This window comes from Microtus oregoni, unplaced genomic scaffold (assembly GCF_018167655.1).
Source record: "Microtus oregoni isolate MIOR12 unplaced genomic scaffold, Mior012 000022F_ref0000154, whole genome shotgun sequence".
Classification (NCBI taxonomy): Eukaryota; Metazoa; Chordata; class Mammalia; order Rodentia; family Cricetidae; genus Microtus; species Microtus oregoni.
In genome coordinates, this window is record NW_024543081.1 from 11,468,999 (window position 1) to 11,482,049 (window position 13,051).

Consider the following 13,051-nt stretch of genomic DNA (forward strand, 5'->3'; position numbering starts at 1 on the left):
TTATTGACCAAGTGGTTTAGAGCTTTAGTTTGAAGGAGATGTACTCTAAGCCACACTATTCTGCCTCAGTGGAACGCCACTAACAGACCATTTGGGAAGCTTACATTCATGTTCAAAACTATCTCAGAGGGCATGCTCCCTCAAATTTGTCGCTTTAAGAATAACTTAAGTAGGGGCTGGAGAGATGGCTCAGTGGTTAAGAGCATTGCCTGCTCTTCCAAAGGTCCTGAGTTCAATTCCCAGCAACCACATGGTGGCTCACAACCATCTGTAATGAGATCTGGTGCCCTCTTCTGGCCTGCAGGCATTCACACGACAGAATATTGTATACATAATAAATAAATAAAAAAAATTAAAAAAAAAGAATAACTTAAGTATAGCTTAACGTGGCACACATGTTTAATCCCAGCAACGGGAGGCAGAGGCAGGTGGATCTCTGTGAGTTCAAGGACGCCTGGTCTACAGAGGGAGGTGCAGGACAGCCAGAACTGTTACACAGAGAAACCCCGTCTCAAAAATCAAAAAAAGGAAAGACGCATTTTATCTAGGATAAACATTAGATGGCATAACCGGGATATAAACACACCTATTACCATGGTTGCCTTTAGTTACCGACTACAAATACCAGCATCCCTTGCGATATCTTAAACCGATACACGCTTCCCAGAAGCTGTATCCATAACCCAATCAGACGCCGGTTCTCTCTGCTTGGGAGCCAATGGGAGGGCTGTTGCTGGGTTGCCTGTGGTATTTTTAGCTTTCATCCTGGTGGGCGGTCTCCCCGCATAGCAGGAACTCTCCGGCGGGCAGGGGGTACAGAAAGGGAAGGCTAAAGTGGAGAGGGGCGTGTGATGACGCTCTCTGACGCACGAGACGAGTAGTCCCAGGAGGAGTCCCCGGGCCGGCCAGCTGGGAGCATGGGGGATGGTACACGTGCGCTTAGATTGCCTCCCACCTCCCTGGCACAGCAGTTCGCCCTCACTCCCGGCGTTTCTCTCCTGTTCAGGAGAGAGTATTTAAATCTCGGTGCCTCTGGTCGTTGCTCTCTGCCTTTACCAAAGTGATCAAGGAAAATGCACACGATTCACAGTCTGTAACTTCCCGATCTCACCGCCCCACGTGTGTTCGGAGGCTGCAGTTGTACCAGAACTCTCAGTAAAGTGAATAAAGAAACGGGTTGAAGAATTGGAAAACAGGCTACCTAAAGCGGAGAGGCGGGTTGGGGGGGAGGGGGACGGAAGGCTGTACATAAGGCCACCGGTCCTCCGGGCTCGTGTTCTGACTGTCCAGTCCTGTGACTCCAATCCACCACAGATCCCACCACCCCCATCTCTGAGCGGCTACTGTCACAAAACCGCAGAGTGGAGTGAGGGACCAAAGTCCGGGCCGGGGGCCCAGGGGCGCCACGCTTCGCTGCCCAGTGCTGTCGGGCTGAACATTCTGCTCACCTTTCCAGGGCTGGCACTTCTACGACTAGTCTATTGCTAGAAGGAACGTGGCTCTCGTGTTCTCCCGTGTGGGAGTAGCCTGCCCATAAGAGAACGAGGGCCGCAGCAGAGGGGTCGCGGTCGCGCGTGCCCAAGCGCTATTATCTGGCGTTTGGAGCCCAAATTTCAAGGCTGAGAGTGCATTGGTTAACTGGTGCTCCGCTCCTTTTTCTGGTCCTTGATCTTCTCGTCCCCCTCCCCTCCTTTCCCTTCGATTTTCCCCGTCCCCACCAGGAAGGCGACGCTAGTAAACTCAGGGCAGCCTGGTTCAGGTTCAGAACCATCTAGAGTTGGCATCGTGCCCCCATCTCCCCAAATTTAGAACAGATCGGAACCGGGCACGGCGAGCCACAGGGACCGTCAGAGCTGGAGCTTCGAGCCGTCATGGTCTCAGGGGACCGTGGGAGGTGGGGTTGGTGCGGGGCTGACTCGTGCGAGAGTCCTCGGGGGCCCGGTGACGCAGTCCCTCCCCGGGACATCCACTGTACCCAGACTAGTCCCTGATGGCCTGCTGTGTACCGGGCTGGTCCCCACCCTCCCTGAGCTTGGTCGACACCGGTAAAAACCGTACATGGCGAGTTCAGACTGCTATGGAGCCTTAAGAGAAGAAATCGCGCGGCGAGGCGATTGGACCACGAGGACGAGCAGCCCCGCTGAGGACATGGCAGGGCAGGCTGCGTCTAGAGGATCCGCCATAAGAAGATCGCTGCTGCACTAAGCGCGCTATCTGGATCACAACCCACAAATGGGCTGCGAGGGGTTAAGGGCGCCACGGAAGGAAAAGTAGTCCCGGCCTCACGGAAGGAAAAGTAGTCCCGCCCCGCCCCGGCTGGGCGGAGGGACGCATCACTCAGGGGTGGGGAAAAGAGATCCATGCGCAGGGTTGCTGAGGGTGAAACTTTTCATTGACTTTGCTCACTTCGGGCCCGGGCGCGGGAAGGTGCTGGTCGTCCGCGGTCAGTGTCGTTCGAGCCGAGAAGCCAGACGGACAGGACTTGCCCGCCGGTCACGTCCCGGGCCGGCCTCCATCCACCGCGTGACGGGTGCTATCCTCGGGCCCGCCATCCCCGCACCGTCGCCGGCGAGCTCAACCTCCAGAAACAGCGGCAGGAATCACATGAACTCGGTCCTCGTCCCTCTCAACGACGTAAAAGGACACCGTGGCCCTCAGCCTCGCGGCGCCGGGGAGGCTGGGCGAGAGACCTCCGTCCCGCGGCCTGCAGAGCTCCCCATCGCGGAGACCCGAGTGAGTGCGCGGGCGAGCGGGCGGGGGGCGCCCACACTGGTCCATTCCCCTGCCACCTCTCTCTGGAGCGGCCCGTGGGGCTCTCCCTGATGTCACTCTTTGATAGTAGGGTACCTAGTTCTGAGTGTGGCCCTCTCCTGGGCGGAGTGCGTTTCCTCCTTAACCTCCTTCCCCATTTCTTTACGCCTTACTCTCTAGGTTTTCCTTGTTCCCCGCAAAGAAACCAAACTCCGGTCTGCGTTAAATATATTAGGGGAAGGAAGGGGATTCGATCCTCATTTTTTTCTGCCGCCTTCCCATGTGAGGAGAAGCGGGGCGGTGATTATTAACACAGTTGGTTTCTCGCTCTTTGGGACCTCTGAGATGGGAGATTGGACACCCCCTTTTTGGTGACTGGGCCGGTTAGTGAGACTGCCCTTTCGTTGCTGAACAATTTATTGCAGGTTGATCTCTTTATAATCTTGTGTGGGCGGAAAAAAGTACCCAAAGAGCCTGTCCGATAGTGTATTAATTCTGTTGATCTCTCCCTATTTTTAAAACTTCCCCTTCTGTTCAGAGAGGATATATACTGCGCCCTTAGCCAAAATCTAAAGAGGGAAAGGGGAGAATGGACCGAGGGACAGTCTACAAGCCGTCCCCTCCCCTCCCTTGGGAGCAACCAGAACCTTACACAGCAGGCAGGCTTAAGGATCAGCAGACAGGGTTTCCGGTGCCAGTTCAGCACCTAACCTTTTTCTCTCCTCTCCATCCACCCTACTCTGTCTGGGAGTGGGTTTCTCTTTGATTTCCCGACAACAATAAAAACCCTGTTGCTTGCCTGGGCGCCTACCCCCATCCCTCACTTAAGCACTGGGGCAAACAGCTGGTGTGGGAGGAAGGATTAGGGAGCTTTAACACCCTGCAGGGGAGGTTTGTCAAGGAGCTGGTAAGTCTGGTCCTAGGGTAGGCCTTGCAGTGGGAGGAGACTCGCAATTTCTGAGTATTAGAAGATGCCCAGGTTTCAGATGTAGGGATTTTGTTTGCTTGCCTGGGAACCTCTTCCCATTTCCTCTACCTGGGTCTGGTTTCTCAGACTTGTATTAGAAGTGGGGTGAGGCTTAGACCCCAATGGCTTCAGGCCTTATTGTTGACCGAGCGCTTCCCCATAGCTTAACTAGGAATTTCTTTGGCCGACAGGATTGGAGAATTGGATCTAATTCCAGCCATTCCCTTCCTGGCTGTGGGGATGCTGGAGCCGTGCCTACTGGGTATTAAGTGAAAATGGCTCGTTTCTCCTTGAATACACCGTTCCTACAGCTATCCCAAACAACGACAGTCCATTGAGATCAAGAGGCCGGAGCCGGAGGGGCGGCCTTCTCTATCCCAGCCCACCTGCTTCACCCAGGAAAAGCCCCCTTAGTCGCAGAGCCCTAATTTAGTAGGCGTGGGAGGTCATGAAGAGAAAGAGGAGTTATTGGAGTCTAGCCTGGACATGGACGTGGGGAGAAAGGATAGCCGGTGAATGGCCTTCTGGGCAGATCTATGCCAAACGTCTTCGGCGATGGGAGGGGGAGCGCCCACTCCCCGCAGCGCGCATGTGCATCGGAAACTTTTCCTCCGTTTCGGACCCTTGGCCAGGTCCTGGTGCCGGGCATGCGCGGTCTAGCCGGCCGGGCGCTCGCGTAGTGCGCAGGGAAGTGTAGTGTGCTCAAAAAGTAGGTCACGAGTCTCTACCCGCGCCCGGAGGCCTGAGGACTACGGCTCCCAGAGTGCTGAGCGCGGTGCCGTCCTGGGTGAGGCGAGCCTTGGGCCCCTGAGCTCCCCAGAGAGCCTTTCCCTAGACAGGACACTTGTGCTATGGCCCGGGTGGTCCGGACTGCCCCAGAGGTGGTGTTAGGGTCTAAGTCCGTTGCACTCGGCACTTATCCTGGAAGTCCTGCTACCTGTATTGTCGATTGGGCTGGGAGGACTAATCCCTGGGGAGCTGCCTGTGCCTGGTTCTCTGTCCACGGTGGCTGTTCTCTGGACCAGGTTAAAGCGCTCCTCTACGCATTAACCTCAATCTTGGGAATTGATTGATTTAGATGGTGGGCATTTGAGATACCTGAATTTTGGAGAGTGGGCGAGCTAGAGATTCTTCACCATTACCTCTCCCTTTCTAAAATGTGAGTCTCTCTCTCTCTTATTATTTAAGTCTTGTTTTTTTATTTTCACTCGTTTCTCTATTGATGAAACCTTTGTGTAACTCCACAGCTCCTTCCTTGTTCCGTTTTGTCTTTCTCCCAAACACTAAAATACACATCAGCACAAGGGTCCTGAGTCGAGGTTTAACCCGTGGCTGAAGTAAAAAGAAGAAAAAAAAAAAGGAAAAAAGTATTAGGACAAAAATTTTTTTTTCATATATCTTGTGGATATAGCACAGGCCGACCTTGAACTTCTGACTCTTCTGTCTCAGCCTTCTAGCTGCTGGAATTACAAACACTGCACACCTTAGCTTGCTTGCAACTTTGTAGTACGTTGTCAAAATGAGATTTTACTATTAAACATTTTCTATTCTTGAGACAGTTTCTCTCTATATAGCTCTGGCTAGCCTGTTACTTGCTATGTAGGCTGGCCTTCAACTCACAGAGATCCGCCTCTGCCTCCCAACTGACACCACGCTAGGCTACTCAACGTTTCCTTTTTTTATTTTATTTTTTTTAATTACCTTTCTAGTGTTTTGAAAAAGGTCTGAATCCTCTGCAGCTGCTCAACAAATCTGCTGGTTCCTTTTTTGAAGGGTGGTTATTTCTGAGCTTTCTAATCTCATCCTACTTCCATAAATATTTTATAGATAAGCACTAAAACTTGTCCATTGCTTCCTAAGAAACAAACTCAGCCAAATGGTCACTCCTCCTGTCTTTAGCTGAAGACAAGATTGTTCCAGGGCTTTAATCCTCTGCTCCATAAGCTTCTTGAAGTCAAAATTAGAGTCTGAGCTGGCCGAGCAGAGGCTGTGGGTCTAGTCACCTGGCCTTCTGTAAGGCTCCACACCGTCGACCGTCGCCCTCTGGCCGAGGGTGTGTTGTGCTTCCTTGTTTGTGCAGCAGCCCCACCAAGGTGTGAACGGGTGTGTAGCCTTAGTTGCTTGCACTGCAAGTACTGGTTCTCTGGGCAAGGACAATGACAGTGGCTCTGTTGTATTTTGGGGCAAGAGGCTTATTTCTCAGGGACTTTGGCCTACATTTAGAACGTTCCCATTTTGAGGCTGTGCTGTTCAGGGGTTAATACTTGGAAGGCCATTATACAGCAAAATTTGAGAACATCTGGAAAGGCGTAGAAGCCCTTCTGGGTAGGATAACTAAGAGACTCTACAGTGCCTTGAGGACAAGTGTCATGCTGACATTGAGTCCGTTTTACTTTCCCAAAAATTCTCTGGAAGCATGACCTTCAACTGTAGGCATCTTCTTGAGACCTGATGCCTTCTTTCTTCACAGATTTCGTCTCCTCATACTGTAGTAGACCACCATAGTCTTTTCAGACCTCCACTCATTTTTATTAACTTACTATTTTCAATTACACATAGATATGTGTATCTTCATGTGGGTATGTGCGTGTAAATGCAGAAGCTTCGGGGACCAGAGGCATCAGATTCCCTGGAGCTAGAGTTACAGAGTGTCGTGAGCCATCTGGCATGAGCCCTGGGAGCCAAACTCAGGTCCTCTGGAAGAGCAGCGCGTCCTCTTAACTCCAGAGTCATTCCTCCAGCCCCTGGAACCTTCTTTCGGAGGCTACCAACTCAGAAGGCAGGAGTTGCGTGAACATAGGAGTTCTTGGTTTAGTTTAGTTGGCCTGCTTTCCCATATGGGAGAAGCCCACAGTATAGGAACTAGCTTTGAACTTCGCATCTGGTAATGGCCCTAATCCTCATCAACTGGGGCCCCATTTATTCTTTTTTGTTTGTTTGTTTGTTTTTGACAGTGTCTTTCTATGTAGCTCTGGCTGTCCTGAAACTCATTATAGACCAGGCTGGCCTCAAACTCAGAGATATGCCTGCCTCTGCCTCCCAAATGCTGAGATTAAAGGGATCTAACATCCCCTATTCTAACTGGTCTTTCTTTAAACTGAAAAGGACCCTAGAACCCATCTATCTTAACTATCTTGGTCATGAGTATATGAAGAAACCAGGGTTCCCTGACTTGTGAGCAGCAGCTCCCTACTTTTTCTCAGTCCTGTACTGAGGGTGACTATAAATGGGGTACTTAGGTACTACTGCAGATGGACTCTGGGTGCCTTCTTGGTGTACGCACCCCACAAGTCTTCTGAAGATTTGGTTCTCAGCATGCCCCATAAGAGCCCTGGGCCCGGGCCTGAGAATTAATATGAAAACTCAAGATTCTCAAACCTAGAGTTAGACCAGAACCAGGAAGAACATTAATCAAAATCCAGCCCTAAGTTCCACACAGAACCAAAGATGCCCTTGGCGGGTCATTGGTCAGCCTTGCCTCTGCTGTGTTCAGCAGCCATAGCTTTGCCCAAAGGTCTAGCTAGAGACATGCTCTGCCTTTTCCTGAGGGGGGCCAGCCATCAGAGGGGGTCTTTTCACTTCAGCTTCTCCCCAAGCAGGAGTCCAGAAGCCATCCTTTTGGGGAAAATGAGATTAAGAAGGTGGGTCGCCTTCCTGAAACGTGAGGCTTGCTCAGATCTAGAGAATAAAGCTTTTGACCTCAGTGGATCTGGCTATGAAGGAGTCCCAAAATAACAATCCGAGTGTTTATCCTGGGCTGCCTCCTCCGCGGGATTCTCCAAACACTTGATAAACTGATCTGGTGCCGAGGACAGGTGGTCAGACAGTCCTCAGGAGGCTGAGTGGTGATGGGTCCCCAGCTGGAAGCTGTAGGGTGATGGAAAATTTCCTCCTTCTGCCATCACTCGCAACCTTGCCAGAAACTGGAGATTCCCTCAGGCCACACTGCTGCTTCTCTTAATGCCCTGCCAGCCACCAAGGCCCTGCTTCCTGCACGTCCCCTAGGCACCCCTGGTCCAACAGTTCCCTTGTGAGATGTCAGATTGTGCTTTTGACAGATTTTGCCTTTTTCTGGAGGATTGTGGCTTTGTCCCCTTTACTGAGGCTGAGTGGAAATGTAAACTTTGGTCGCACTACCAAGTTTTTAAATTGTTTCTGTAAACTCAGACTGAGCCCAAAGCATACACACCTATGGGGTCCAGGGTGACAGACGGATGCAACTGAAGCCTGAGCCCCAGTGAAAAGTTGGCAGTGCCCTTCATATTCAGTGACCTGTATTGCATTCAGTTTAAGGAGGGCAGCTAAAATTTTGACTTATGCCTTCAAGCATTTGACAGTTTGGGGGCACTACTTGATGGAGACGCTGCAGAGACAGCAAGAGCCTTCTTAGATCCTGGACTGGGGGCCTGGTTTTATTCCTTAGTTATTTGATGTCATTCTGAGAGCGTCCTGAATTCCCAAAATGGAGGAAAGCACAGTGCACTCCCATTTAAGTGCCTGCTAAGTACCTAGTGTGGGGAGAGCTTTATCCTCGGACCTCAGGCTACTGATGGGGAAACTAAGGTTTAGAGAAATAGGATTTGTCCAAAGCCAGGAGTCATCATGCATGCCTGTAATCCCAGCACTTGGGAAACAGAAGCAGTTCAAGGCTAGCCTGGTCTATCACAGGTGAGTTGTAAGTCAGCCAGAGCTATATAGATTCAGAAAGAAAGGAGTCTAACACCAGACGTGTGTAATCAAAAGCTGGTGTTCTTCCGCCTGTGCTTTGTCATTGGTTACCACACTGTCACAGCTTGGGTAGTGTATGCTGGGTGCCTTTCTGCGTATGTATTCACCATGATCCTCTCTTCTCTCTCCTCCCAGAACCCTCTGGATCATCTTCTGCTCCCGCCGCTGCTCTTGGCCTGTGCACGTGTCCTGTGCTGATTCTCTGCCCAAGAGAGGATCATGCAGTTGGAGATCAAAGTGGCCCTAAACTTCATCATCTCCTATTTATACAACAAGCTGCCACGGCGCCGGGCAGACCTGTTTGGGGAGGAGCTGGAACGGCTCTTGAAAAAGAAGTATGAAGGCCACTGGTACCCTGAGAAGCCATTGAAGGGTTCTGGCTTCCGCTGTGTCCACATTGGGGAGATGGTAGACCCTGTGGTGGAGCTGGCTGCCAAGCGGAGTGGTCTAGCAGTGGAGGATGTACGTGCCAACGTGCCCGAAGAGCTGAGTGTCTGGATTGACCCTTTCGAGGTATCCTACCAGATCGGAGAGAAGGGAACTGTGAAAGTCCTGTACCTGGATGACAGTGAGGGTGGTGCCCCAGAGCTGGACAAGGAGATCAAAAGCAGCTTCAACCCTGATGCCCAGGTGTTTGTGCCCATCTGCAGCCAGGACAGCTCCCTGTCCAACTCTCCATCGCCATCCTTTGGCCAGTCACCCAGCCCCACCTTTATTCCCCGGTCTGCCCAGCCTATCACCTTCACTACTGCCTCCTTTGCTGCCACCAAATTTGGCTCCACAAAGATGAAGAAGGGTGGTGGAGCATCGAATGGTGTAAGTGTGGCTGGCAGTGGGGCAAGTGGCCAGCAGCCACCGCAGCAGCAGCCTCGCATGGCCCGCTCGCCCACAAATAACCTGCTGAAGCACAAGAGCCTCTCTTTGTCTCTGCATTCACTGAACCTCATGACAGCCAGTCCGGCCTCTCAGTCCCAGCTCTCACCCAATGCCAAGGAGTTTGTGTACAACGGCAGTGGCTCATCCAGCCTCTTCTTTGATGGGGTGGATGGCCAAGGCAACAGCACGTCAGTCCCCTTTGGGAGTAGTGGAGCTACCACTTGCAACCACAGCAGCTTTGATGTGTCCCAGGTGTTCGGAGGTGGCACTAACAGCCTCTTCCTGGAGAAAACACCCTTCGTGGAAGGCCTCAGCTACAACCTGAACACCATGCAGTACCCCAGCCAGCCCTTCCAGCCTGTCGTGCTGGCCAACTGACCATCTTCCTGTCTGCCAGGCCAGGAGCACCCACGACCACAGAAAAGAGAACTGTACAAAAAGATTCCAGTCTTCTCATTCTCACAATTAGGAAAAAGATCGGCCCAGGCACAGAGTAGGAGGGGGCTCCCAAAGCACAAAGTTGTGTCTCGCTCAGCTCCTGGCTGTTTTCCTGCCTGCCTCTAATTTCATTTGGTTTGAGTTTTGTAATTTTTTTTTGTTACATGTAGTTTTCTATATGACATCTTTAATTAGTGGTTTCCTACGCTAAGAATGGTCCAGATGTGAACTGCTGCTCCCCACTCCCTCCTCCTTGCTCCTTTGGGATTGGTGTGTGCAAGCTCACAGGGAAGGAAGAGCAGCAGCTGGAACCAGACATACCCTGGAGCAGGGAGAGGCTGGCCCCATGTCTATGGCCTCTACACTATCTTCTCAGGCCCTGCCACCAAATATGTCTGGCCCTAGGCTCAACTCTCCCTCAGGCTGGGCCACAGAAGCTGCTGACTGACCACTTGACACCCTCCCCCTAAAGCTAAATTCTGTGACTATAGGGAGGTTAGCACTTTTTCTAGTTGGAATCCTTCTCTGTCCTGTGGCCCCATCCCTCACCCCTTCTTGGCCTGGACAAGATATATGTAGCCCCTCTCTCCAGTACAGCCTTTCCCAGAGGAGGTTGGGGTAGAGTATAGAGGTAGGAGTAAGTGTATGTGTTTTTGTGTGTACATTCATGCCTGTGGGTGTGTGTGGCTTGCTGTCGTGTTCTAGAGGATTCCAAGCCACGTGGACCTTCCCTCTCTGGGTGTGATTCTGGGTTGCAGCAAGTACTTATTTATGTGCAAGGCTGGAGGATGGGCCCAGGGTGGAGTGGTAGTCCATTTGTAAGGTTGTAGGGCAGTGTATGTGGTGGGCTGATGTGGTTAAGCCTAAAAAACCCCAGGGAAAGCACTGCATAAGGAGCTCGTTTTCCAGACTGCAGAGGGATCTACACTTTTGTTTGTTTCTGACCAAAAAAAAGAAATTCTCAGCAGGGTGGGAGGAATACCCAAGCCTGATGCCTAAGAGGAGTCCCTAGACTTCAGCAACTGTTGTGTGACCTTAGCCCAGGGTAGGGACAGGGAGAGAATTTAGTCACAGCCTGTGGTGGGTAGTACTGAGCCTTGAATTTGAAACTTTGTGATTTTTGGTTGTAGGTGTAAATGCATTTGCACCCGGCTGAGAACTTGTTGGTTCCTGTCTCTTGCCAGCCTGTGTCTGCCCTCACCTGGCACTACTTGACCTTGATGCTGTGAGATATGGTCTCCTGGGCAGGCAAGAGAAGCCCCTGGTTCCCCTCCTACTCCACTCTCCCCAGGGACTCCACGTGGGAACTGCTGTGGCAGCCAGTTGAGCCCAGACCGACACTGCCGACCCCATCTCCTTGCATTGGGCACTAGCTCTACCTCCCCCTGCAGGGCAAGGCCCTGAGTTCTCAGCCCAGCACCATCTGTTCCTAGCCAGCCCATTCTGGGCCTCCTGGCCCTTCATCCTCAGCGCCCATACAGGTGACAGTCCTGGATGGATAACTTCTCTGGGACAAGTTGGGTGTTGCCTTATCCCCATTTCCAGCCCTTCCTCCCACGTGCACACAGATACCACCTGCACCCAAGCCAGCTTGTTTTTCACACATGGGGAGACCAGAGCCCAGCCCCTTGTGTCTTTGAAGTAGGAAGAAAAATGAGTGTTCAGGAACATGACTCTTGGACTGGGCTTTTGGGCCCAGTTCAGTGTCTCATCGCAAATCTAGGCATTTTTGCTTCAATTTTATTTTTTTTAAGAAAAAATAAAACTCTGCACTAATTTACCTGGTTTCGTAGAAAAACTTTTTTTTATTTTTTACATTTTTTGGTGTCTGTTTGTATTGAATAATTTGCTACATTTGTAAAATGTGAGAGGTATATAATATATGTATATTTCTAATGTAAGAAATGTAATTTTTTTCTTTTCAAGATTTTTTCTTAAAAAGAGGAGAGAAACCAATATTTTTTCAGGAAAAACAAACTTTAAAAAATAGGAACATGAAACCTTTTTCCTCCCCTTTCCCATCCTCTCTATCCCTATCATCCAGGAGCAAAACTGAAGGTGGATTGTCTTGTTAAGAATGTCAGCTGTCAGTCCAGAATGCTGTCTTTTTCTCGATGCTGTAGCATCTCCCCCGGGGTGGAAATAGGCATCGAGGAAGCCATAGAGAGGAACCCGGGAGCAGGGCAATGACCTTTTTTTTCTAGTGAAGGAAAAATGCAATCAAGACATTTTGTATTCAGAACGTTGTGCAATATTTTGGAATGAGACATTGGTGTGTTTAGAGATTTAGTTTCAAAACAAAGATTGATCAAATCTGTACAGTTTATATTGTTCCAGATTTTTTTAAGTTTGTATTAAAAGCATGATATATAATAGCCTCCTGCTTACTTTTGGCTTGTTTTGTTTCTGGGGTCCCTTTGGAATGGAGAGGTGGCCACTGCTGTGGGCCTCAGGAGACTGTTAGTCACCGACACAGTGACTCACCTCTGGTAGACACAGTTGACCTCATGTCCCTGTGGTGTGCCCACTACCACAGTCCTTTCCACACTGCAAACTGCCACCCCACCCTGCCTCCCCTTGTTCCTCAGCCTTGAGTGCCATACAGCCAGGGCTGGGAGGATTTCTTAGGAGCCACCTTGGAGGACGAAGATAAGGGTGGCCCCCACCCTGCTTGGATCTGACGTTTATACTCTCCCCTTCCCTGTGCCACTTGGTCTTTAGTATGGGCCTTTATAAACAAATTGGCCTACTGCTTGGCTTCTCAGTGCTGCACCCCCAGCTGGAGTGCTGGCCGAGCTGCCTCAGAGGTGAGGTCGTGTTCGTAAGCCAGGGGCTCAAAAGCAGCCGCGTCCTTGTCCTGGGACACGGGCTGGCCTGGGCAGGGATCTGTGAAGTTGTCATTGAGTCATTTCATCCTCATGGCAGCCCAGTGGTAAAGACATTCTGTCCAATTTAGAGCCTAGACGTGGGTTCCAAGTTAGGTGGTGTCCCTAAATTCACAAAATTAGTAAGTGGTCAGCCAGGGTTTTGTGTCTGTTCTGACTCTGTTCGTCAGAGTGGGCAGTGTCAGGCCCTGTGAAGGAAGAGCCGTGGCTTTGAGTGCCAGGGAAGAAAAGCTTGGACCAAGGTGGGCAAGTTCTGTATTGAGACTGTAGCCAAGCCAATACTGCCTTCCCCACCCAAATATGAACCATAGCTAGGAGACACAAAGCCAGCTGGGTGGTGGTGGTGCACCCAGCATTTAAGAAGCAGAGGCAGACAAATCTCTTGAGTTCAAGGCCAACCTGGTCT

General features: G+C 51.0%; 1 protein-coding gene across 1 annotated transcript; it reads left to right on the plus strand.

Annotated features, from left to right (window-relative positions):
* The first annotated feature begins 2,233 nt into the window (after positions 1-2,233).
* Tob2 (transducer of ERBB2, 2) lies at positions 2,234-12,137 on the plus strand. The gene is made up of 2 exons (XM_041672184.1): positions 2,234-2,733; positions 8,582-12,137. The coding sequence occupies exon 2, from the start codon at positions 8,666-8,668 to the stop codon at positions 9,698-9,700; it is 1,035 nt and encodes a 344-aa protein (XP_041528118.1). The 5' UTR covers positions 2,234-2,733; positions 8,582-8,665; the 3' UTR covers positions 9,701-12,137.
* Positions 12,138-13,051: the final 914 nt, after the last annotated feature.